Genomic DNA, 27,805 nt, shown 5'->3' with positions numbered 1-27,805 from the left:
GGCAATCCTTTTATCAATGGGGGCTGTACTGCAGCCACCAGAACATATCACATGGCAACTCTTAAGAATCGGACTATAGAAAGGCCTGTCAGTTCACACAACTGAACGCTGCTAATATTCATGCAATTTGTTAGTTCCAACCGATTTAGTACAAGAAATCGCACTGATTCGAAGGAGGGGGATGATGTAATCCATTCCGTCTTGATACCATGGCAAAAACAAATCAGCTTAAGCAAAGGCTTAGGGAAAAGTGCAATAAGCAAGAGACATGATTTTAAATACCATGTGATATTTCTGAAACTAGTATATGTTAACCAACAGAACTTCCAACATGAAGATAAAAGACAATTAAACAAATAAAAATCAAGGCCAATATATTTCACGCAACTCTATCATGCATCGTGCTGTTCATTTGTCAGCACTGATAACCAGAGGCAACAAATTACTCCTTTAAGGGCTGACATACTAATAACAGACATACCAACCAGCTCATCACATTCGTGCCATTTAGCATACAAGATCAGTTGAAGTTTAGCAACATAATTTAGGAATTTTAAAATATGTTGATTTGTTAATGGTAGCAATAAAACAGATCCTCTCTTATTTGTTACACAGTTCCCCAATAACCTGTTGACCACATGAATATGAGAAGGTTAGACATGTCTGTCAAAATCTGAACAAATAATGCACGCACCAAACCAATTGCACAAATAGCACAGTAGTCAAGCAGCAAAGCAAAGTTGCAATTTTAAATCTCAAGTGTTTTTGCTTGTTCCAAGTACCTAACTCAGGCAGATTTTCTTTTTTAATTTTGCAGGCTTTTTGATGAAGCCCTGCAAAAGGCTACCTCATTCTATTGTGGCTACGTTCACATCGTTCCATTGAACGGTGCATCCCAGTGCTAATGGCAGGACCAGCACAGTGAGCAGATGTGCATAAGTTCAGGCCCTGGGCTATGTTGGTTCAGAAAGTGACAGATGACACATTTTTCCAAATAATCCTTGCAAACAAGGTGAGCAGCATAATTTTCTTGGACAGTTGAACCTGGTAAAGCTATAACACAGGACTATCTGTGTGCCAAACAGCATAGGCAGCAAGTGATAGACACAGCACATCCCCCACTCTACCATTACCATCAAGCCAGGGGATCAACCCTGGTTCAATGAAGGGTGCAGGAGGCATGCCAGGAGCAGCACCAGGCATACCTAAAAATGAGGTGTCAACCTGAAGCAATAACACAGGACTACTCGCATGCCAAACAGCATAAGCAGCAAGTGATAGACAGGGCTAAGTGATCCCACAACCAATGGATCAGATCTAAGCTCTGCAGTCCTGCCACATCCAGTCGTGAATGGTGGTGGACAATTAAACAACTCACTGGAGGAAGAGGCTCCACAAATATCCCCCATCCTCAATGATGGAGGAGACCAGCACATCAGTGCAAAAGATAAGGCTGAAGCATTTGCTATAATCTTCAGCCAGAAGTGCTGAGTGGATGATCCCATCTTGGCCTCCTCCGGGGGTCCCCAGCAAAGATGCCAGTTTTCAGCCAATTTGATTCACTCCACGTGATATCAAAAAAGAGCTGAAGGCACTGGATGCTGCAAAAACTATGGGCTCTGATAACATTCCAGCAATAGTGCTGAAGATTTGTGCTCCAGAACTTGCCGTGCATCTAGCCAAGCTGTTCCAGTACAGTTACAACACTGGCATCTACCCTATGTGGAAAATTGCCAACTATATCCTGTACACATAAAGCAGGACAAATCTAAGTCGGCCAATTACCTCCCCATCAGTCTACTCTCCACCATCAGTAGAGTAATGGAAGGGGTCCTCAACAGTGCTATTAAGTGGCACTTGCTAAGCAGTAGCCTGCTCACTGACACCCAGTTTTGGTTCCACGAGGAGCTGAGTGGCCCTGACCTCATTATAGCCTTGGATCAAAGATGGACAAAAAAGCTGAACTCCTGAGGTGAGGTGAGAGTGACTGCCCTTGACATCAAGGCAGCATTTGACAGAACGTGGCATCAAGGAGCCCTAGTAAAACTGGAGTTGATGGAAATCATGGGGAAAAACACTCTACTGGTTGGAGTCATAACTAGCACAGAGGAAGATGGTTGTGGTTGCTGGAGATCAGTCATCTCAGCTCCAGGACATCATTACAGGAATTCCTCAGCCCACCATCTTCAGCTGCTTCATCAATGATCCTCCTTCCATCATAAGGACAGAAGTGGGTATATTTGCTGACGATTGCACAATGTTCAGCACCATTTAAGACTCCTCAGATACTGAAGCAGCCCGTGTCCCAGTGCAACAAGACCTGGGCAATATCCAGGTTTGGGTTAACAAGTGGCAAGTAACTTTTGTGCCACACAAGTGTCAGGCACTCACCATCTTGACTTGGGAATATATCGCTGTTCCTTCACAGTCACTGGGCCAAAATCCTGGAACTCCCTTCCTAACAGCATTGTGGGTGTGCCTACACCACATGGACTGCAGCAGTTTCAGAAGGCATCTCACCGCCCCCTTCTCAAGGGCAACTAGGGATGGGCAATGAATGCCTTCCAGCCAGCAAAGCACACATCCAGTGAATGAATAAAAAAAAAATGAAATATTGCGTAACGAGAAAAACACTATGCGGACAAAAAAAAATTCTTTTCTTTACATCTTTCACCTTCACTTGGGGTGACCAACGCTCCCACACAGAAACATGCCTCTGTGGCCTACTCTTCCAGACTTCTACCATGATGTGGACCAGGCTCTTGGAGCCTGGTGAGTTGATTTGCCATATGCAAATTAGTCTCAGGCCACAAATATTACCAACAATTGGAGGATATTCCAGGATGCACACAGCAAACTCCCACAAAGAGCAATCTGAAAGTGAAATGTGCTTGATAAAATTAGGTAACCGCTCAGGAATTGTTATTTTACTTAAAATTATATTGCTAATGATGAAAGTTAAACCTTTTTAAAAATATCTTTCCAAGGAAATTCAGCATTGTGACTATAATGACTATAAGTGAATGAGGGCAGAAATAAAATATATAAAGTGGAAGTCTAGGGAAGTTGCTGTTTTAATATTTTCACGCCTATTTCCATGCATTTAAGCGTTTCAACAAACTCCGATTAATTACTGTCTGGAAAAATTATGGAGACCAAAGCATCAATCATTACTAATCCTACTCCTTCGATTGATTACAGGACAGTTTTACTGCCTGGATTTAAAGCTTGTTGTTTTCTCTTCACACAGATTTAAGATACACAGCAGAAACAAAGCACACTGCGATGACTGATCATCTCAGCTGTATACTTTTCAGACTGCTGCCTGCCTCCAGTTACTTTACCTTTGTCTCTGTCAGAAACTGAATGCAACCCACATTACAAACTGGGTCAAGCTCGAAGTTAAGTAGTGTTTGTAACCAACCCTGGCTGTAATTTTCTTAAGTACTTTGACTCTATTCACACATTGTCAAATAAGAATTACCTCTTATCAAACAGAATGCAAAACAGTGATCATTTCAAATGCTGTTGTTACACCCACACCAAGTCAGGCCAGCTGTTCTTATGATTATATGATAAAGGACTGATACATCGCTACATTTTCTTTTTGTGTCTGCTTAATTCATCATGATTAATCAAGTGAGAAAGTCAAAATGATTTAGTGACTTGCAAACAGGAATTTATTGTGGAAAAAAATGTGACCCCAGATTGACAGCAAGCTGAAAAACAACTTTGCGCCATAGCCGGTGCTCCTGTATGCCTGCACAATGAGACTCATACAGGTTGATAACTTTTAACCCTTTGACCAGTCAATCTACATCATTGACATTCTAAAACAATATCACAAGATGATGCACATTCTTCTTCATCTGTATATAATTGTACACATTTCTACTGTTAAAAAATACTTAATTTAAACAATTGCTTAAAGTCTCAGGGGGCCAAAATGGACAGCAGATACATTGGGATAGTGATGCGCAATTAACCTCCACCCATTTAGTGCAATGTAACAACATGGTGCTGTAGCACACAGCATTTGAATGAGAACTGTGCTGCATTAACTTGACAGTAGGACTTATAGCTAACCTGAACCTCTGAAGGAGGAGGTGCATTGTTCCTAGAGCAGATGCTGGCAATCATACAGGAAGCAAATCTAGTCTGGGAAACAGCGAAGAATGGCACAACATGGGCTTCTGATGCTGCACTGCAGGCTTTCGTGAAGGAGGTGGAAAGTTAGAGAGATGTCCTGCATCTGGAGGGAGCCAAGAGACTCAAAAGGTGGTGGCAGCAGATACCTGTGGGAGGTCAATGCCAATCCAATCCAAAAAACTGGGCACAGTGCTGCAAGAAAAGCAATGACCTCATATGCATGGTCAGGGTCAATGAATGCATCATTAAATGCCATAGACTACACATTGCACCACATAACCTCACACTGCTCAAATCATACCCACACCCAATCCTGGTGCTTCTTTCTGTAGTCATGAAGTCAATTCTCTTTGAATAAAGCCTCAGTGACCTCTCTTATACAACACTGATGGCAAACTACATGATGTTGCAAGTATCTCCATGTAATAGAATAGTTATGTTAATGAGTGATGTAGACCATGAGGTGGCAATGGCATCAGCAGTCATGTGTTAGAGATTCTGTACAGAAGGTAGAGCAGGCAGCGCTCAGGAAAGATGTGCCTACTTTGTAACTCACCAGGTATATAGTGTACATAATGTAAATAAACCAGTTTGAAGTAACTACCACAGTAAGGCTACAGTTTCTCTAGATAAGATACACCGCGTCACCATGATATGAAACATCCGGCTCCAACCTGGAGGGAGTCAGATGCATAAACGTTCATGGCAACAGTCACTAGCAATGCAGTTCTTGCCCTGCCCAGAGGTTGGAATTGTGACTGCTGCAGCAGGCACATATCAGTGAGGGCATCCTAAGTGAAGCGCAGTTTTACACATTGTTCTTTGCTGAGGTTTAGGTCAGAACATTGTTTCCTGAACATTCTGAGAAATTATGGCCTCCAGCCAAGAGCCTTTGTATACCCACTTTCTTGTCCAACAGTTAGCCCTGCTCTGTATGGCTTCTGCTCATTCTCCAGGTTGTACTGTATTCCAAGGAGAATGCCTACTTGTCACCTATGTCTGGGAATAACTGGTTTGTGCAGAAACCTTGAAGTCAGCATAAAGTACTTTAGTACCCGCCACACCACTCTGTGGATGCATTGCTGCAGAATCATATGAACAAAAGACTGACTGGCCCCCACCAACAGGAGGAATGGAAAGGTATTCACCCAGAAATTTTAACTCTATTTCTCTTTCCTACAGGTGCTGCTTGATCTGTTAAGTGTTTCCTGCATTTTGTTTTTATTTTGGATCTTCAGCATTTTCAGTATTTGGATATTGTAAAAGATGGAGCAGTCCGCCAAATTTTCCCCCTTTTGTAAGAGGGCCGAGGACAAATAAGGAAAAAAAAAAATCACAGTTCTGGGGCCTGCCTGACCATAACCATGACCTGGGGATCCCACTCATATCCAATTCCTTGGTGCTTATTTTGTTCCTGCATAAAGATGGATGGGCACAAAGGGAGGCAGGAATTGCGTCACAGAAAAGCACCCTGCTAGCCATAACTTCATGTGGCAGGTGCAACTTCTACCCGCTCCAGGCCCCCACAGACATTTAAGATGACCTGGCATTTCTGGCTCCTGCAGAATTTGCCACCATCACCACCACCAAGCCTCTTCTGCCTGTTTTCTCTCTCCACACTGCACCACAGGCCATGAAAAAATTTGGTGGCCTGCAACTTTCGCTGAATATGTGAAGCCAGGCAAAGAATAGGAGTGTTGAGTGGTGGAATACATATAATTCAAAATCACTTAGAAACCAAAGGATTGCAGGAGCATGAGACAGGGAGAGGAAATGAATTTAAAAAAAAACAAAAACAGAATTACCTGGAAAAACTCAGCAGGTCTGGCAGCATCGGCGGAGAAGAAAAGAGTTGAAGTTTCGAGTCCTCATGACCCTTCGACAGAACTAGGCGAATCCCAGGAAGGGGTGAAATATAAGCTGGTTTAAGGTGGTGGGGGGGTGGGGTTGGATGGGGGGAGAGAAGTGGAGAGGGGTTGAGCTCCCTCCCCCATCCCCACCCCCTTTCTGTTTCCCCCTTCCTTTTTTCCCAATAAATTATATAGATTTTTCTTTTCCCACCTATTTCCATTATTTTTAATTTTTTTAAATCTTCTATGCTCTCCTCACCCCCACTAGAGCTATACCTTGAGTGCCCTACCATCCATTCTTAATTAGCACATTCGTTTAGATAATATCACCAACTTTAACACCTATGTGTTCTTTTGTTCTATTGTTGTTGACATCTTTTGATGATCTGCTTCTATCACTGCTTGTTTGTCCCTACAACCACACACCCCCCTCCACTTCTCTCTCTCTCCGCAACCCCCCACCACCCCGCCCCCGGCCTCAACTCTTTCTTGGACTCGAACTCAAGTTCTGTCGAAGGGTCATGAGGACTCGAAACGTCAACTCTTTTCTTCTCCGCCGATGCTGCCAGACCTGCTGAGTTTTTCCAGGTAATTCTGTTTTTGTGTTGAAGTGGAGGGGGGTGGTGTGGTTGTAGGCAAAAGCAGTGATAGAAGCAGATCATCAAAAGATGTCACAGATGGCAGAACAAATGAACACATAGATGTCGAAGTTGGTGATATTATCTAAACGAATGTGCTAATTAAGAATGGATGGTAGGGCACTCAAGGTATAGCTCTAGTAGGGGTGGGGGGAGCATAAAAAATTTAAAAATATTTTAAAATAATGGAAATAGGTGGGAAAAAGAAAAATCTATATCATTTATTGGGAATAAACCAAAAGGGAGGGGGGAAGAAACAGAAAGGGGGTGGCGATGGAGGGGGGAGGTCAAGACCTAAAGTTGTTGAATTCAATATTCAGTCTGGAAGGCTGTAAAGTGCCTAGTCGGAAGATGAGGTGTTGTTCCTCCAGTTTGCGTTGAGCTTCACTGGAACAATGCAGCAAGCCAAGGACAGACATGTGGGCAAGAGAACAGGGTGGAGTGTTAAAATGGCAAGCGACAGGGAGGTTTGGGTCATTCTTGCGGACAGACCACAGGTGTTCTGCAAAGCGGTCGCCCAGTTTACGTTTGGTCTCTCCAATGTAGAGGAGACCGCATTGGGAGCAACGAATGCAGTAGACTAAGTTGGGGGAAATGCAAGTGAAATGTTGCTTTACTTGAAAGGAGTGTTTGGGTCCTTGGACGGTGAGGAGAGTGGAAGTGAAGGTGCAGGTGTTACATCTTTAGCATGGGCTTGGGGTGGTGCCATAGGTGGGGGTTGGGGAGTAGGGGGTGATGGAGGAGTGGACCAGGGTGTCCCGGAGGGAATGAACCCTACTGAATGCCGACAGTGGGGGTGAAGGGAAGATGTATTTGATGGTGGCATCATGCTGGAGTTGGCGGAAATGGCGGAGGATAATCCTTTGAATGCGGAGGCTGGTGGGGTGATAAGTGAGGACAAGGGGGACCCTATCACGTTTCTGGGAGGGAGGAGAAGGCGTGAGGGCGGATGCGCGGGAGATGGGCCGGACACGGTTGAGGGCCCTGTCAATGACCGTGGGTGGAAAACCTCGGTTAAGGAAGAAGGAGGACATGTCAGAGGAACTGTTTTTGAATGTAGCATCATCGGAACAGATGCAACAGAGGCGAAGGAACTGAGAGAATGGGATGGAGTCCTTACAGGAAGCGGGGTGTGAGGAGCTGTAGTCAAGGTAGCTATGGGAGTTGGTAGGCTTGTAATGGATATTGGTGGACAGTCTATCACCAGAGATTGAGACAGCGAGGTCAAGGAAGGGAAGGGAAGTGTCAGAGATGGACCATGTGAAAATGATGGAGAGGTGGAGATTGGAAGCAAAATTAATACATTTTTCCAAGTCCTGACGAGAGCACGAAGCAGCACCGAAGTAATCATCGATGTACCGGAGAAAGAGTTGTGGAAGGGGGCTGGAGTAGGACTGGAACAGGGAATGTTCCACATACCCCACAAAGAGACAGGCATAGCTGGGGCCCATGCGGGTACCCATAGCCACACCTTTTATTTGGAGGAAGTGAGAGGAGTTGAAGGAGAATGGCTTGATGTTCAGTGGTGGGGTCATGGTCCAGGGAGAGGTAGGAGGAAGTGTCTGTGAGTTGACGCTCAGCCTCCGCGAGGTAGAGGTCAGTGCGCCAGACAACAACAGCACCACCCTTGTCAGCGGGTTTGATGACGATGTCAGGGTTGGACCTGAGAGAATGGAGTGCAATAAGTTCAGCGAGAGAGAGATTAGATAGGTGAGAGGAGCAGAGAAATTGAGACGACTAATGTCGCGCCGACAGTTCTCAATGAAAAGATCAAGAGAAGGTAAGAATCCAGAGGGAGGGGTCCACCCCCCCACCACCTTAAACCAGCTTATATTTCACCCCTTCCTGGGACTCGCCTAGTTCTGTCGAAGGGTCATGAGGACTCGAAACGTCAACTCTTTTCTTCTCCGCCGATGCTGCCAGACCTGCTGAGTTTTTCCAGGTAATTCTGTTTTTGTTTTGTATTTCCAGCATCCGCAGTTTTTTGTTTTTTGTTTTTTTCAGAGGAAATGAATTTGCCCCCTATGTAAGAGGGCTGAGGACAAAAAAAAAAATTCACAATTCTGGAGCCTGTCTGACTGTGACTGTGGCCTGTAGATTCCATTTGTATCCAGTTCCCAGATGTCCATTTTGTCCCCGCATAAAGATCAATGGTCAATATTCACATTCCTCCTGAAATTAACCAGAGACCAAGTTACATGGCTTTTTAAATTGTTGATGGTGGCTTTAAAGTACTAAAGCAACTGTACAGCACATGCCTTGTAAAATAGTCCAGGTGAACAAGAAATAGAAACAGGACTACAGCCAGTCGAGCATCTGGCCATTCAATAAGATCATGGCTGATCTTATTTTCCTGCCCTATCCCAGAGTTTCTTTAATTTCCAAAAATCTAAGCAATCTCATTCTTGAATATACTCAGAAAACCCACAGCTCTCTAGGGTAGACAACTTCATAGATTCATAAGCCTCTGAGTAAAGAAATATCCCCGCAACTCAGTCCCACATGGTCAACCCCTTATTCTGAGACTTTTACCCACGGTTCTTGACTCTCCAGCCTCTCAGCATCTATCCTACCAAGTGCTCTCAGAATCTTCTATATTTCAATGCGATCAGCTCTCATCCTTCTAAACTCCAGGACAAGGTGCTGCATGCACAAACAGAAGCAGCAAGAGCCAACTGTTGGCCCAGAGAGGTCAGGGGGAGGAACTGCTGCATGCCCTCACCTTGATGGGGGAGACGGTAGTCACCACCATCTTTGGACCAGCCATAATTGAGGCCGAGACCAGTGGCCACGCTGAAACCACTGAAGATTACAGGATGCTCATAGCTAATCCTCCTTCGCACAACCCACAATCTCTTCTGATTTACAAACTGCAAATGATTTTAAGGATGCACCTCTTCCTTTCTCCTCACCACAACCTTACCTTGTGGCTTCCCCCTTTCAGTTCCCCAGGAACTGCAACTTGACCAGGTAACAGTGTAAGAGCAAGAAATGGTAGAGGCTGAAAAGACTTATGAAGAAACACTGTTACTCACCCTGACATTCGCAGTCACCAGCTCAAAAACTGACACTGCACATAGTTTTGCAGGTATCTTAGAGGGAGGGGGCAAGCAGAGGGATTTCCACATGGTGGAACACCAGGTAGATGTTGCCTGCAATGGGAAAGGGTAGCCAAGGTGCTGGTTCTGCTGCAGAAGACTCAGATGTGGACTTCAGTGGGGTAGTGAAAAGACAAAGGTGGACAGTTATGCATATACAAATGCATGGTGCATTGGCAGGCCTATCAGAAAGACTACCATCATTGTCAAGGGACATGGAGGAGGAATTCAGCACCAACCTTGCATAGGGCTGTGTGTAGAGCTTGGAGTCCAACCTTTCCAGTGTGAATGTGGTGGCCAAGTCCATTAGCACACTCACAGACCCAATCATGATGCAGCGCCTGATGGCCAACATCCCAGCTGCTATGCAGCACAGGTAAACACCACACCAAGTGCTGAGTAGAAGCTCAGCTGAAGTGATGCAAGCTCAGCTTGTTGCTGTACAAAAGCAGTTTACTGCCACCATAGCTGCAGACTAACCCTAACTAAGGTTGTGTAGTCTTTAGCCAGGCCTTCTAGGGCCAGAGCTGTACAACGTCCTGTTGCAAAGCCATTTGCAGTCTCCCCCACTAAAAGTCAACAACATTTCAGCCACTTGGGTAGCACTGTATAGAAGCACTCAGACAGGCAAAAGCACACAGAAGACAGACACTAAGGGAATGCACAAGGGTATGGACTATTGAATGTCTTGTTTGATAAAGTTGCTTTGCACTTCTTGTTTTGTGATAGCTTTTATTTCAGCTTTGTGGCCAAGAAGGTGTTATCATGATCAATGACGGAGGGAAGTTGAGGTGTGGGACTGTTGGTAAATGGGGAATTGGGGGTTGTGCTCATTGGTATTGCATGTTGGATGAGCTGATCATGCACAACCCAGCCAGAAAGGGTTGCCTCCTCCATCCTTCTCCTCCTTGGCTGGCTGCCATATAACTAATGACAAGGGCTATACCCTCATGATTGTGAAGATGTGCTGCATGCAGATCATGATCAATTATGACATGTTCTGCCCAGTACTGCAGAGCTCCCACAGAGCAGTCCAGACAGCAGGAGCATTGTTCAAGCACCCCAGTAGTCTTTTCAATAACATTTTGCATATCAGCATGGTTCTTGGTATGAAATAAAAACAGAAAATGCTTGAACAACTCAGCAGGTCTTGCAGCATCTGTGGAGAGAGAAACAGTTAACATTTGAGTCCAATATGAATCTTATTTGGAATTCTAAATTTTTTTATTTCAAATTTCCAGCATCCACAGTATTTTGCTTTTATCTCAGTATATGAATGCTGCCCACATGTGCAACGGTTGTGCACCAGAGTCATGAGCTAGGTGGCCAGGATGACTTTTGTTGTCCATTAGGCACCCACTGGGCTCTCATGGTGTCTCAAGTGCTGATAGTACTGAGCACTGGCACAGTGTAAAGGCATCATAACCACTGCCAGGATATCAAGCATCGAAAAGCATGATGCATTAAGTCTAGTAGCATTTCAACTGCATATGGATGGTGGGGAACCTTTTTCAGTTGTGCTACATCTCTGAATTTATATGCAATTCCCTCAAAACAACTGAAGTGCAATCAGTGGCACCCTGCGCTGTGGGAAACCCACTAGCCTAGTGAAGCCACATGCTCGGTCCACCCGCTTCCAACTGAGAGAACACAATGTATTCCTCTCTGTTTACAAATAGAGCACCAGTCACCTGCCTTACGTAACAATGAACTGAGAGATGTTGGAGATGTCCCCAGCTCCAGCCTGGAAGAACTGATGCCAAGAAGCTCATGGCGAAAGTCATTTTTACAGATACTGGCAACACCATGCTCACCCTATGGACTGCAGGTCTGCCTGCAGGAGTTGGAATGGAAACTCATGACTGGGAGGAAGTGGTCTGAGCAGAACACTTGGAAGTGAGAATCAAAGCTTTCCCCACCTGCAACACCAACCCCTGTAAACTTCAGCATTATGTAGCAGTACAAACATCACTGACTCAGCAAGTAGAAATCATTCGGCAACCAGCCGGAAAATGGTTGATCATCCCTTTAAATAGCGCTGGCGGGTGGCCCTTCCTGCTGAACACACATCCAACCGTGCAATGTTGAAAGGGCATGAGCTGGAGCATGGTGTTCAAAAATAGCAGCACTGGAGTCAAATCAGTATGACATGCTGACGTCCCAATCAGCCTAGTCTGCCTGTTTCCAGCACACATTCTCAGTGCCTACACTAACAATGGATGCTAGGTGGCACCCATCATTTATCATGTGCTTCTGATCTTGTGCATGTTGCCAAGAGATGCACTGGCTGAAACTGGGTATCCTGAAACAGTGAGAACTAAAACTGCACACTTTTCAGTAGTAATTGCACTAGTAATTTATCTGTCACGCTAATATTACAAGATTATTGAATAATGTGACACAGGGACTTGTATTTGATCAGGCATGCATAAAGCATTACAGATTCCATAAAGAGCTTGCCATGCCTAATGCTTTCTGGTCAAGGATACAAAGTCTTCTTTTTGTAAACTGCCAGTAGATTTCAGGTAGTCAATATTAAATGCACACTGCCAAGTTTATATTCTTAGAGAAACATCTAACCCAACTGTACAACAGAAATAAGCTTACAAAGTAATAATCAATAAAATTGATTATTAATCCTACACTCAAGTGATAAGGCATTAGCTATTAGCGACAGAAAGAAGAGGGGTGACTATTTAAACAAGAAGTCAGAATTATCCAGGTATCATTAAGGTCAGCTCATTTCTCAGAACTCTGCTGGCCCAGTGCAACTATACAAAAAACGTGGGTGTATTAAAATGGCCAGCTGAATTCAGTACCATCAGATCTCCAAATCCCTTTTGGAACAAATTGGTACTAGTGCGCTGGAATACAATATATTAAGAAGAGCAGAGTCTTAGGCATCTTAGTAAGATACAGACTTAAACCTGAAACAAATCAATTGAAGGGCTCCAGACAAGATAGCAAATAAATTGCCACAAGTTCTATTTTCACTGATGTCCAAATATGGATTAGGTTTTCAAACCCTCTATGAAGCTAAGAAAAGCAGAGTTTCAGGTGTAGATGAACACATGTGTAAGGAGAGCTCCTCTCCAGCCTCCACCTGGCCATATGATTAATGATTAGAAAAATATTGATTAGATAGTCAACTCTGTAATCACTAAAATGTAAATGTTGTATGAAGTAACACCAGAATTTGCTTTTGCGCCCATCTGGTGCCATCCTTGGGTCATGGAACCTTTTCAATTCAGCATGGCCTGAAATGCAGAGTTCCCAAGACAGCAACTACATTCCTGCTTCCACCCGCCTCTGATTCAGCAACAAACTCTGGGCCCTGAGAAAGCGTGAAGTTCTCATTCACACTCGTCACTTCTAAAATTAATTTCCCCATGCCTCCTTGCTGATCACCTATTCTCCACTCTTGACACACAAGTCCAAAATTCAATTGTCTGCACTCCATGTTGCACTAAATTATAAATAATAAAGAATAATAATATGAAGTGTCACATGGACTCTAAACATTAACTCCGTTCCTCTCTCCACAGGTGCTGCCAGACCTGCTGAGTTTGTATTTCATATTTCCAGCATCCCCAGTATTTTGCTTTCATCATTGCACTAAGTTATGTTTATTTTCCCTATCTAACAATGGTGCCCTGTTCTCCAGCATGTACAATTCAAGTCTTTGTCCTCATTTTAAGATGTTTCCATTGCGTCATTTCATCGCATCTCATCAGATGAACTCAGGCATGCAGGGACACAAAGCATTGAGAGTATGTACTATTGCTTAGTTGTGTAATAAAGGTGTACCACATATAGTCGAAACAGTGTCCAAGTTGATATGTGCCATTGATATAGATCTAGTAAAAGGTCCTAAAGCACGTCCATTATCTTATGTAGATGGAAAGATGCCGAAGATCATAAAACTAAGCTCTGACAACATAATCTCGTAAATCCTTAAGATAGGTCATTTTCTTTACCTTATTATCAGTGCCAACGTCCAGCATCACTGGTAAACACTGTTGAGGATTCATTCCAACACATGCTGTGTAGAGTGCTAGTTTACCCACTGGAATTCCCATTCCATAACTCCCAAGATCACCCAGACCCAGGATACGTTCTCCATCTGTGATGACAATAGCCTGGAGGGAAAAATGCCAAAATGAGAAAGTTAGAGACAGCGGAAGCAAGATTTATACAAGATAGCACCAAAATGCTTAATTAAGAACAGGCAAGGGATTAAATTACATACATGCTGAGTTCGTAATCTCAGCCATATGGTTAAAGGGCAAGTTAGAAGCAATGCAGATCAGTGCTGCTCCTCTTAAATTGGCTCCCAAAAAACATTGCCAGAGACCAGATATTTGGTAACTTGTCCATACATTCAGGCAATCATGCTTTCACTGTTGGTTTATAGAAGATTGATTATGAGGATCAAAAAGTAAATAAGCACAGAAATTCTGCAGGGACATTTGCCATAACTCTGGCAGCAGAATCCATTAGAATTGGATCAAAACATGAAAATTCCAGTGGTGACCTGTGGGTTTGGATATAGCTCAGAATCTCAGGGCCAAGATTGGGTGAAGAGATAGGAATTTAGTTAGCAACTCTGCTTGCAAAAATATTTCCCCTTGCAAAGTTTTAGTTAAGGATTCAAGTGAAAAATTATTTTGGTGTGTTTTTTATTGCAAATGGTGTCGCTGAACTCTGTGGTTCAATTCCTCTGACACAACTTTACAGTTAACTTAGAGAGCTATGGAAAAGTGTTCATGTTACCTAAATATATCAGTAGCATTTGAAGCCAGATATTCAATCAAAAATAGTCACAAATCCCAAGATAATATCTATTACACACAGATTAATCAACTTTCCAATTAAAAACACACTGCTTCTGATTCAATTTTAATTTAGAAATAAGCAATTACAGTCTTCTATGATTGTGGACTTTTGTACACTTTAAAACTACAAAGTCTGCTATTATAGGATTCTAATGCCAATTTAATTGCTATAAGCATTCTCCCCTTGCCTCCCATCATTCCTATCAACTCATGCTGAAATGTCGTTCCATAGGGTTTAGCAGCCCTTTAGTATCTTATCCAAATGACTGCCTAGGCTCATATGTGAAAGGCAATGAGTCTTAGGAGGCTATAGAATCATAGCCTTGACCTTCACTAACAAGCAAGCATGCTTTACACCAAGGATCATTGGAATGAGATCAGGATTGGGAATCCTGGCCGATTTTTCATTTCTCTAGCCCAGAAGACACTAAAATTGACTGTCACCCATCCCAATTCTGGTATTGATGGATTAATTAGCTCAGGCAAGAAATCAAACGCAGATATTATTAAGTCCATCTTTTCAGAAAACATACCTGTCCTTATTCTACTCGTCTCAATTCTGTAATTTCTCACCAACTAAAAACTGTGCCCAAAACGTGTGGCACAGCACTTTGCAGTTCCAGTGCACGGCAGCACAGAAGGGAGACCCAGTATCTCTTTACCAGGGTCAATGAGTAGGCAAGCCATCCTACTAGTGCGAAAGTGCACTAAGAGTATTAGCAGCTGCGATTTGTGAACAGGTTGCCTGCCTGATCTTTAGGGCCTTGTGTGAAACATTCCCTGGGCAAACCGGCAAGGAGAAAAGAAGCCAAATGCTCAATATTTAATATTGTTTCAAAAATAATGTATTTTGACATGTTAAAACAAACACAGGGTTTCAATAGGCACACAACATTTCAAACATACCCGAATATCATCCTCAGGCCAGGATTTCAGTAGGGTAGCAATGTGTCCTCGGTCATGGATAGTAATAAAAAGACCCCTGAGAGATTAAAAATGGTTTTGTTACATGGCTTTCATTAAAATTGCATTGCAATTTAACTAGCAGACCTCCTAAATAGGGCGACGTCAATCCCAAGAGATGAAGATTCCACTACTATGAATTGGCATGCAACGTACATAGAATGTTGCCAAGTTAAAACAAAAGTTATTATTTTTGTTCATTGTATGTTGTAGAACCAAAAAGAACAGGACCAAAAACTAACACAGTCCTTTACAATGACAAGGTATTTGCATGCATCATATTTTACAGTGTCTACATAGTACCAGACAATATTCAATGCTAATTTTATAAGTGGTCAGATTTGTATGCAAGTCTGAACAAAAACAATTTATGAAAATAATTTATTTTTCTAATCAACAAAGAGGTTCAAATCTGGCAGTACAGAATAAAATGTGAACAGATCAAAAAGCAGATAGCTAGACCATGGCACCCGGTCTTCATGCCAGATAAAACCAGGACAAAGCAGCCCGCTTGATTGGCACCTATCCACCACCTTCAACATTCACTCCCTCCACCATTGACGCACAGTAGCAGCAGTGTGTACCATCTATAAGATGCAATGCAGCAGCTCACCAAGGCTACTTCATCATCATCTTCCAGCTACAAGCCAAGGGCAGCAGATGCATGGGTACACCACCACCTGCAAGTTCCCTAAGTCACACACCATTCTGACTTGGAACTATAAATCGCTGCTTCCTTCACTGTCGTTGAGTCAAAATCCTGGAACTCCCTTCCTAACAGCACTGTGGGTGTTCCTTCAACAGATGGGCTGCAGTGATTCAAGAAGGAAGCTCACCACCACTTTCTCAAGGGCAATTAAGGATAGGCAAGAAATGCTGGTCTAGCCAGCAATGCCAACATCTCAGGAATGAATAAATATAAAGAAAAACACAAGTCGACAAGACTTAGAGGTCACAACTAATCCATTCCAAACCAGTGTCTGGTACTTGTTTAAAAGAAACACTAGTGTTGATTACATTGACAAATGAAAACATGCCAAAACAATACACAGTGCAGTTAGCTGCTCCAGGGCCAATGCAGCATTCATATCCACTGGCACATTCTTTTGTACAGAGGTGGACTAACAATGGCAGCATGAAGGATGTGCTGTCTGCTTTTGAAAGTCATGAAGGCCTTCAAAAACATTCTGCAGTAAATAAAATTATGAAGCATCATACAAATCCAACAAAGCTGGCTCAAATACAATAACAATGACTCTGAAATTTCACAGGGGCTCTTCCAGTCTCCTAATGAATTCCTGCCAAATTTCGAAATTGATATCTTCCAGCCCTCACTGGATAGGATTACAGGTTCATTGCCAAATTACCTCAAGTTTTCCACATCACATTTGGAATGCTTGGACTGCTGAGATCAATTAAAATTGCATTGTCCTAAAACAAACTGCTTTTAATTTCTAAGCAGGCTTCACAGCACCTTTTCCATTCTGGTGAACAAGCATCACTGATCGTCATAGCTTAGTTATTTTTAAGCATCCTATGCATAATTACTAGGTGTCAATGCCTTTACTACTCAAAAGGGTAAATTCTCAATAATTATTAGCAAACATAATTGCTGCTGGACCAAAAAAATAGCGCATTACAGAATGGCAAAACATTGATTCCTATTAGCATTCCTTATGAGGGATGTTAAATTTGAAAATTGGGTGTTTATAGATGGTCATGTGCCAGTATTAGCATGGCTTTGATGAAACATTTGAGTCAGTCTGAAATGCAGAAGAAGTTTTTTTTTTAAAAAAAGAAACTTTGGGCCAATTTCATTTTTCTTGCCAGCATTTGCTAATTGCCCACTGTTGATTGATTGCTTTCATACATACATCTTTCCATTGCCCACTTGGGATTAGGATATTTCCATCTGTTCAATCATGATTTAGTGTTTTAGGAATATTAAATGTTGGCCAATCATGTGCAAATGTGATATAAAATATGCAGATATGTGTGTCAGGGTTTTTTTTTCCAAATTCAACAATCATAGACTGAATTACGCTTCAATCTGTTTTAAAACAAAGTGAATTTGAACAGGCATTTAAGGTAAAACAGCTAAGGCTCCACACATTGTCTGATTTCAACATGTTTCAGACTAGTTCAAGAAATGTCACGGCTTACAGTCTACTCCAATTTGGCCAAACATCTCAGCCCACACTCACTAGCCAAGAAAAGCACTTTTGCTTTTCAGCAGCCCAGAAGCAATAGGGAGAAGGCAGAATCCAGGGGGAAGGAGAGGTAGCCAGTTTAATTGACAGGTCTACTGGCAAATCACTGATGGGCAGATAGTAAGAACCACAATTCCCACCTGAGGAAAGAAAAACACTGGCGAATAATAATTTTGAATAGAGGATTGTGAAACACAGCTTTTGGCCCAATACAGTGGATTAAAATTACAGTTCATTAATTTTTGCCATTATTACTCTGAAGGAAGGGAACTGGCAAAAACTGGGTCGGTGATAGTATATTTCAGGTTCATGGTATATTCAATTTTCAATTAGAGTGTGTTAAGGTTGATCTAATAAATGGAATTTGCTTTGACAGTGAAGACTGATGTAGGGATGATGCAACTGGACTAATGATCCAGAGTCATGGACTAATAACCCAGTTAAACCAAATTAAAATCTCAGCATGCCAGTTTGAAGATTTGAATTCAGTTAAGAGTGAAAAAGAGGGGTTTAGTTAAGAAATTCCACAGTTTGGGCCTATGTGGCTCAGAGCAGGTTGCCAATGGCAGGGTGAAGGGAATGGAAGATGTACAAGTGGGCAATGTTAGAGGGATGCAAAGGTTGGAATTTTCCATTCTGGAGACTAAGTCCAAGTGGGAAAGTCAGCATGCTTCCCCCTAGGTGGTGCAGCAGGTGAACATGCGCGATCTTTCGGTTTTCAGCTCAACTATGCATCAGCGAGGAACTCGGTGAATCTCATGTGCCTGCTCCGCTGTTACCTCAAGCGATCAAAGGACCTGGCACCATATTTAAAAGGCACCTGAGCACACATTCAGTTATTGCAGGCCAGGAGCTCTACACTGTGCCTCCAGAATCCTTGTGGCCACAAATCGTAGTGGAGAAGCCCACAGATAAATGAGCAACCACATCTCGGGACATACAAGGGAACCACCAGCATTGCCTTTCATCATCTCTAGATAAGAGCACCACCAGCGATGCACCCATTGTCTGGCCAATGTTTGCCATTGCAGTCATCCATGTTCACCAGCCTCTTGTTGCTCAGGCCCTTACTCCTCATGGTCCTGTGTCAACTGATGATGGGCCCTCCCCATCTGGATGAGAGCCATTACCAAAGCAGTGTTGTGTACAGCCTGCATCAACATTTCAGTGGATGTTTGAACAAACTGTAGTGATACATTAAATGAGCATTTTCTTGACACGTTTCTCTCCATCTCAAAGCCAACAGACAGGTGCTAAGCCCTTCACCTGGCCTGTGTGGGCATGGCATCCCCAGCCTACCCCTTCCAGGTAAAGGACATCCTGGAGGACCAGAGATCAGTGTTCCTCCCATTCATACATGGCTGCAAATGAAGACATTGCTCTTTGACCAGAGTGATGACAGCCATGAGCAAGAAGCTTCACAGACACTTTTCCACTTGTCTCCACCACCCTCTAAACTCCATAGAGGGGTCACTGCCTTGGTAGCATAGAAAGACTAGCTGCACGATCCCTTGTCAGCCATGATCCTTCGCCGAGGATGAAGGTTTAGAGCCGAGAGTAGGCTCCCCTCCACCTTTTGGAGGCATCCACCTCCCTCCCTTCCTTTCATCCCTGCCTCTAACTGCAGCCAGTGGCAAATGGCACAGAATGAAGAGCAGCTCCACACCTTACTGGGATCTCAATGTTGAGATCAGAGAGTTGGAAACAAACCTGCTGCAATGGGCACTTCATCATAGAGAGGAGAACACAACTGAGCATCTTTGACATCCAGTTATCTCAATTATTCAGTGTCCCTTTAGACAGCCACCTGTGCTGACTTTGAAGTCCACCCACCCGATAAGACCCTTCCTCCCTACCTCAAGGGATCTCAGTGACTGACCAACTGTGTGGTCAAGGTCAGTTGGGAAAAATTCTGCACGTCAACTTTCAAGCTCACTCCACACCTTCTACTCTTCCCCGGTCACCCACCAACTGCCCACTCCCCATCGCCAATATATCCTCTCCTCTGTCACCCTTGAAACTCCCCCCATTACCCTGGTCCCTATCATAATTCCATACACCTTTCCTCCCCTCAGTCAATACCTGTTACCATCCCCATGCCAACCCTGGTCCAGTGCCCTCCCATTATCCGAGCCATCTGTCTTATCCCACTTGTGACCCTTAATCTACCAGGCTCTCACCCTTGACCTGCCACCCTATAGTTTCCTATTCCCCCCTCTGACTGTTCCAATACTAACACCAGCACCCTCAGATCCCCCCCTCCCACTCCTCCACAGGACCCCACTCTCCGTCCTCACTTTCCCCAGATACATTTTCCCCACCCCCCAACCTTCCCCATACACTCTCCCCACCCTTTCCCTATAAGTTTACCTTCCCTGTCCAGCCTGCGGTCCATCCAACCCACTCAAACCACCCCCCCACCACCCCCGCTTCTTTCCTCTTGTCCAGCCTTGGCATAGCACTTGCTAACAGCACTCAAGTGAAGTTATGCAAAATCCCCAAGAAGGAGACAGCAACATCTACGGGCCTTAAAGTCATGGATGAAGTGAAGCGCCCCAGGTGCATGTCACATATATAAAGTTGGGAAACAGGCTGCTCTAATTATCCACTGGCGGGACACTTAATTTGGAGGGAGAACGTAATTCTGGCAAATTGGCCTTTTAATGAGCGTTCATGAAATGCAAATTAATGTAAATGTGGTTCCCGACATAGGTCAGTGGGGAAATCTTTAACCCGCCAAAGTTGGGAGAACAGAATTCTAAGCCAACTTCCCGCCAGCAGGAAACTGACTTTATCCATCACGCCAAAGTTAGTCCGCCACGATTCCCACCACTGGTGGGAGCAGAAAATTCTGCCCAAAGTTCAGAAAGGAATTAGGGTTGAATGGGGCTAGAGACTGGGGGAGGCAGATAAAGGGTTAATGCAAAGCCACACAAGGGATTGCGATACAACAATAAGAATTTTAAACATGAGGCGTGAAGGTTCAGAAAACAAATGTAGGTCAGCGACCACAGAAGTGACAGATAAGTGAGACTTGGTCCAGGATAGGATAAAGGGAGCAGAGTTTTTAATGAGCTGGAGATTATAGAGGCTGTAGGATAGAAGGCTGGCCAGGAAAGTATTGGAATAGTTAAGTATGCAGATGACAAAGGGATAGCGGAGGAAAGCTGAGCTCATTTTTCTTGAATGCATAGGCTAAGCTGACATTAGGTGCAATATTGAGCCACTGCCAAACATCAGAGGACCCTTTTGACCAAACTCCCACTGGCCTATTCCAGTCAATATTAAAAACCCTATAGCACTATTCAAAAGGTAACCATGACTAACACTCCCCTCCACACCAAGTTGATTTTTAATGTCTGAAAAGTGAACAGAATTTAAGATTTACAATTTTGAGTTCATCTTTCATCCTAACCACATTCTTCCCTCAAGAATATAAATTAATTCATCTCAATGCTTTCATGGGATATTTCCATTACAGACAGCTGCTCAAGTATGCCTACAAAATACTTCCACAGTACTCTAACAAATGTGTTATGCTTTCAGTTCGGAGGGCTGTGCCAGGTTTAGCTAGCAAGTTTTCCAGCTATGGCAAATTGTCAACTACTGACTACAACTCAGCTACCCTTGCTGACTGTCCACACACAAAGGATGGGACACATTTACTCATGCATTGGGCACTGCATTTCATAGAAGCAAGACAGAGAAGGGGCATGTACGTTAATACACGATCAAACACTGACATACGAACCAGGCTTTAAAAGGGGTGATATCAGCGTGAAGAAGTGACAGTTGGCCAGTATAGTTTATCTCTCCGTAGCCAAGGGATGCTTAAGCCATAGGAGTGCTCCACTCCAAGGTTCATTTATGAGCATTCCTAATTTGTATTTATTGCATTAATCATCTAATTATTCAATCAACCCAATGGAACTAATTTAGAAATCTGCAAGACCTAATTAAAGAAATAAAGATGTTACACTATCTCAAGAAAACAAGTGACATGTAAAAGGGAGGGATAATCATACTAGTATTTCCAACAGTGCCTGCAGTGTGAAAAATGAAACTAATCTGGCCCTTTACAACAGTGTGATTAACTAGAAAAGCCCTTTTAACTAGTGTGCCAACTTGACTTTTAGCACAAATCTGATTTATTATTTTGTTTTAAGCAGCCATTACACATCACCAGATTCATATCAGATTCTTCATTACACAAATTGAAAAACAAAGGGCTGTTCAAAAATGTCAACCTTAGTTGCACAACATCGTACACTGCACTTTTCATCATTCTTGATGTATAGTAGTTTATCCAACATGACTGATAGCAGCATGTTCTGCTTAAGAGTCAAGGAATTCCAATGGTATCATAAAACAAGAGCAAAACTCAATTGGTTTATAAAAGTTCCAGAATCCAACCGTTACTCTCAAAAGTAAAATTTCCATTCATTTATTTTTGTGCTGATGTTTGTGCAAAGACATGTATGGATGATTAAACAATTGATAGAAAGAACAAATGCATCTGTGATAAAAAAAATTGTGCACTAAAATTTGGAATATAAAAATGCAATGATATTATACAGGAAGGGTCTGGAATCACAGCATCGTTAAACCACATCAGCTTTACGGGGTCAGATAACATCATCCAATACCAACAACCACTATATTGTAAAAATAACAAACACCCCTTTATGACTGGGTGGGAATGTACCTTATGACATTTATGAATGCTGCTTTATAAATAGGACAATAAAAGCATGGAAGGCATTAGCCTTCGACAACATCAGGGATGAGAAGGTTATGAAAACAAAATGGTGGAAATACTCAACAGGTCTGGCAGAATCTGGCAGAGAAGCAACGCTAATGTTTCAGTGACCCTTTGCCAGAACCCAGTTCACACTCTCTATCCAGATGCTGCTGGACCTGCTGCGTATTTTCAGCATTTCCTGTTTTTTATTTCAGATTTCCAACATCTGCAGCGCTTTGGTCTTGTGAGAGAATTTTATAATTGAGGAGAGAGATGCTGGAGAAGAAAAAGGCCAAGATAAGATTTAATTGATGATTTATGTATCTGTCAAAGTATTCACTTTGATTCCTTCTGTGTATCATCTAACATTACCATCGCCAGAAGTTACTTCAAATGTCGTAAGATCCATTGGACAACCTGACAATCAACCAGAGCTCCATTATATTTTTCAGCATTCATCTAAATGCAGCATTAAATAGAAGAAGCTGACACTCAATACTTAGCAGGCAGCAGGAACCAGGATCTCAAGAACACCTTAGTACCCAGCAGGACTCGTCACAAAATGCAAAAGTACACTGCAACCACTCTTATGGTAACAAAAAGGACACACTATACTTCACAAATAAAGTTTCTCTTCCAATTCATTTTAATAGGCACTGTCTGCTCGCTTCATATCCAGTCTCCATTTGACACCTCCTAACAATTGCTGGTCCAATGTGCAACACTGCCTTCAGTGCAATGAAAGGACTTGGAGGACAGCTTGTCAGCTGCCTTTAGTGTTCTAGATATTCAGGCACAGGTTCACTCAGCATAACTATTAGTTCCAAGTGAGGGAATTAAACAAAGATGTTATCCACTGTGATGCTGATTTCCTTAGACCAGTGACCACTACCCCGTAGCTATTTTTGCTTTTTGCCACAAGCCCATCATGCAGCTCAGGTCTTGAATACAAGTTGGAGAAAACTCAGCTAATTCACACCTATGTAGCCTTGAACACCAAAAGAAATTGTTCGGACACAAACCTTTTATGCCTGAAGCGTAATATTTAAAGACAGACAAGACCAAAGTTTCCTCTTCCTGCCATAGTCAGTCCAGAAGGATCGTGTTGAAGCTGAACTTAGTGTATATCAGGACTAAAAGTCAGAAATTGAAAATAGGCACTCTTAATAAGGAGAAAAAAAAACATTAAATCTACAAATGTCTTGGGAAGGAAGAACACACCTCGTTAAAAGCACTTCCCCTCTTTTTGTGCCTCCTTCAGGTTTTCAAAACGTTTCCTCCCTCCATCCAATATTAAGAAATACAACTCACGTTTTTGGACCTTAATAGAACCAAGATAGTTCAACAAATCCAACATAATATATTAAATTAAGACATAGAAACAGGTGTGGCTTTTCAACCTATTAATCCTGCTCCACCATTTAATATGATCGTGGCTGATCATCCACTTCAATGCCTTATTCCCTACACTATCCCCATATCCCTTTAAGTCATTGTCAATCTGTCAATCTCTACTTTAAACATACTCAATGACTGAGCTTCCATGGCCCTCTGGGGTAGAGAATTCTAAAGATTCACAACCCTGAGTAAATAAATTCTCCTCATCTCAGTCCCAAGTGGCTTGCCCCTTACTTTCAAATTGTGTCCCCTGGTTCTAGGTTCCCCAAACAGGGGAGACATCTTACCTGCATTTACCCTGTCTATCCCTCTAAGCATTTTGTAGGTTTCAATGAGATCACTTCTTATTCTTTGGGCTTCACTACTCCTGTACTCAAATCCTCTTGCAATAAAGGCAAACATATCATTAGCCTTCTTAATTGCTGGCTGCATCGGCATGACTTAGGGACAAGGGCACTCAGTACCTTTGTACATCTACACTTCTAATCTTTTACCATTTAAGAAATACACTGCACATCTGTTCCACCTACCAACATGAATAGCCTCCCGTTTTTCCACGTTATATTCCATCTGCAATGTTCTTGCCTACTCACTAAATCTGTCTAAACCTCACTCTGCTTTTGTCCAAAAACAATTATATTGAACCAAGGTGCAATCCTCTGATTAATAAAAGACAGTATGAGTGAGTAGGGAGAATTCACCATATTTATACAGGGAAGTTTGAGCGTTGACAGTGGAGGATTTATGATTTTGCAGCTAAGGTTAACCAGTTACTGAACAGTTAAAACTAAACTATGCAACAAGTTTTTTCTGTGCTCTGTAGTTTGGATCACACATTTTGGTAGCAAGAAAAGCAAGTTTGCAGAATTCTTCAAAAAGTCATTACTGAAACGTGAAACATAACTATACACTTCAGAGAAGTCAAAATGTACACAGCAAGATATCACAAATCACAATGGTGATGTCAGATAAATGTTGGTCAGGACATGTGGGAGAATTCCCAATTTTTTGTCTAGTGTCATGGGATCTTTTATGTCTAGCTGAAAAAGGACATAAAAGGCCATGACATCTCAGTTAAAAAGCAACAGTACTGCAATAGATCACCATACAGATTTTGTATTGAAGTCCTGAAATGCGGCTTGAATTTACAACCTTACGATTCATGGATTGTTTATAATTCATCAGAACCAACAACTTACATTTATCGAGAGCTCCTCATGTGCAGGAAGCACTTTACAATAAGAAAAGAAGGAATATGATGGATCGCAAGTATGGTGAAAGGAGAAGTCATTATTAAAGGAGAAGGCATTATTTAAAAAAAGGGTTGAGATATATATTTTTTTTAATTAATTAGGGGACAAGTGGTAAGGTATGGGAGAAAAATTAAGACAGAAGAATCAGTGATTTTTGGATTTTTATTGTCCATGTACAAGCCCCTTATTAAAAAATTGAAGAGAGGAAAAAGTCATCTTTCAACTGCCCACCCCACAACAAATCTATTTCGTCATTTGAGTGTTTTTATTCAGGTTTTCATAGTTGTTTCAGAGTTAAAACCAGGTACACTTTTAAAACATTGGAATATTTCATTATGCCTATTGTTACAGACAGACAAGGCAGGCAAACCTGAACTCCTTTATCTTTTGCCGTCTGTCCATAAACAGAGACATTTTAATTTTTGAAATAGGCTGTGGCGTGTTTCCTCAAACTCTGAGAGGTCAATTTTTAAAAGTGGCTTGCAGTAAACTCTCTTTAGGGTTAAATTAGAAGTATAGTTTACTCATACATTCAAACGCAGGGAATGGTCACAACTTCACACACACACACACACACACACACACACACACAAAGATAGTTATAAAAACTCCTCTTCCCTATGAATAATTTAAAAATAATAAGCAGCACAAATATGGATTCATGTGATTGCCAGAGTCCTGAAAGTTAGGGGGTTCCTTCATTGAAGAGCTACAGATCAGACAGGTTCAGCTAACTGAAAGCAGAAGTTGTAGAATTCCTTTAAAGTTAATGGTGACGCAGCAAAATGAGATTGACAAACAGAGATTTGGTCTGTTCAGCAGGCCTTGGCAGGAATCTTTCAGAGAAAAAGGCTTCAAGGAGGCTTAGACTTGATGCAGGCCACTGGTCAGCCTGGAGTCCTGCTTTGATGTTTGTAGGCTGGAAGTTAAATGGCAGACTGAGTTGTGAATCTAGACATGCAATATTAAAACTTTTCAAAGGCCAGGAGCTTAAATTATGTGGCCCTCTATCCAGCTCTACTTGCCCCACCCCACCCTTAAACCAGCTTATATTTCACCTCTCTTCTACTTTTACTTAGTTCTGTTGAAGGGTCATTCGGACTCGAAACATTAACTGTGTTCCTCTCCGCAGATATGCTGCCAGACCTGCTAAGTTTTTCCAGATGTTATTGTTTTTGTTTTAGATTTCAAGCATCTGCAGTTTTTTACTTTTATCTTAAGTCATGTGGTGTTGCCTATTAATGAGTCAGTTGTAGGCTAACGAGCAGTTTCCAAGCCTCTGGTCAAAATCCATTGTTCACCTTAGAAGATAGATGACAGCTATTAGCACCTCTGAGTTTTAATGGCTCTTTGTTGCAGGATCAGGCTAGGGAGATGGATTGTCTGCTAGTTCCTGGTTTTGTTGATTTAGTGTGCCCTTAATGAAAGATGTTAGATTCCACAAGTATGAGGGTTGCGCTTCAGTTCTGTAAATGCTGTTGAAATTTCCAGAAACTATAACCAACTTGTGAATCAAGTGACCTGTGGCAGCCATCTTTTGGTTCAGGAAAATGCATTTTTTAAATAAGCAAAAAAGGAAGGTTTGATCTAAATAGTTTATGATCCCTTTCATGTTTTAGAGACATGACACAAAGTATTCAATCTCAGACAAACTATTTGCAAAAGGCTACTTTGACATTAATTACAAAGCTAATTGGGTCAACCTTATCACACATTGGTTGCATTGCAAATGGACTCAAATTGGATGGTATTTGCAGTAGAGTAACAAATGGATTTGTGTCCAACACTTTCCAGCTGATGCTCCAGAAAGCAAATTCTGTGATTACAGCAATCTGTACATCTTAAAATGAAGTGAAAAAGTTAATTTTCCATAGCAATTATGAATATGATGACGACTTTTGTTAAAGCACACTTCACTCATTAGAGCCCTTAGCCATCAAGATAGGAACTGAAACACCTCATGTGTGATTAAGTAATGCAATACTACACTTGGGATCCAAAAAAGGATAAATGGGTATTTTCCAACTAGTGAAAAGCTAGAAACAGCGGGAGGTCCAGAGAGACTTGGGGGTGCAGATACATAGTTCATTGAAATGTCATGCACAGGTACAGAACATAAATCAAAAAGGCTAACTGAATGCTGGCCTTTATATCTAGGGGACTAAGGGAATAGAAGCTATGCTTCAGCTATTCAAAGACTTGGTTAAAATACACAGAGTACAAAGAGCATTTCTTGGAATTACACCGTGGGAATGATATAATGGCCTTAAAGAGAGTGTATTGTAGATTTATCAGAATGACACCTGCCCTTCAAGGATTAAATTACAGGAGGAAAAAATATACAAACTAAGGTGGTATTCCTTGAAATTTAGATGGTTAAGGTTGATTTGATCATCAATTAAGGTATTAAAGGAAACAGATTGGGTATTGACAGGGAAACTATTTCCCCTGGTTGGGAAATCAGAACTAGGAGGCATAGCCTTAAAATTAGAGCCAGACCTTTCAGGAGTGAACTTAGGAAACACTCGTACTCTCAAAGGATGGTAGAAGTGTGGAACTCTCTCCTGCAAACAGCAATTGATGTTAGATCATTTGTTAATTTTGAATCCGAGTTTAATAATTCATTCACAGAATCTATTAAAGAATATAGGGCAAAGGCGGGTATATGGT

The 27,805-nt window shown here is 42.2% G+C and overlaps 1 protein-coding gene across 2 annotated transcripts in view; it reads right to left on the bottom strand.

Annotated features, from left to right (window-relative positions):
• The window catches only part of me1 (malic enzyme 1, NADP(+)-dependent, cytosolic), a 598,180-nt gene that overhangs the window by 344,295 nt on the left and 226,080 nt on the right, over nucleotides 1–27,805 (bottom strand). For both annotated transcript variants that reach the window (XM_041187865.1, XM_041187866.1), the window contains exons 4-5: nucleotides 15,477–15,552; nucleotides 13,713–13,874 (exon numbers count right to left, since the gene is read on the bottom strand). In XM_041187865.1, coding sequence (XP_041043799.1) covers nucleotides 13,713–13,874; nucleotides 15,477–15,552 — 238 coding nt within the window. The remainder of the gene's footprint in view (nucleotides 1–13,712; nucleotides 13,875–15,476; nucleotides 15,553–27,805) is intronic.

Source organism: Carcharodon carcharias, chromosome 5, assembly GCF_017639515.1.
Source record: "Carcharodon carcharias isolate sCarCar2 chromosome 5, sCarCar2.pri, whole genome shotgun sequence".
Taxonomy (NCBI): Eukaryota; Metazoa; Chordata; class Chondrichthyes; order Lamniformes; family Lamnidae; genus Carcharodon; species Carcharodon carcharias.
The sequence above is the reverse complement of the archived record's forward strand: the minus strand, read 5'-3'. Positions and strand labels throughout refer to the sequence as shown.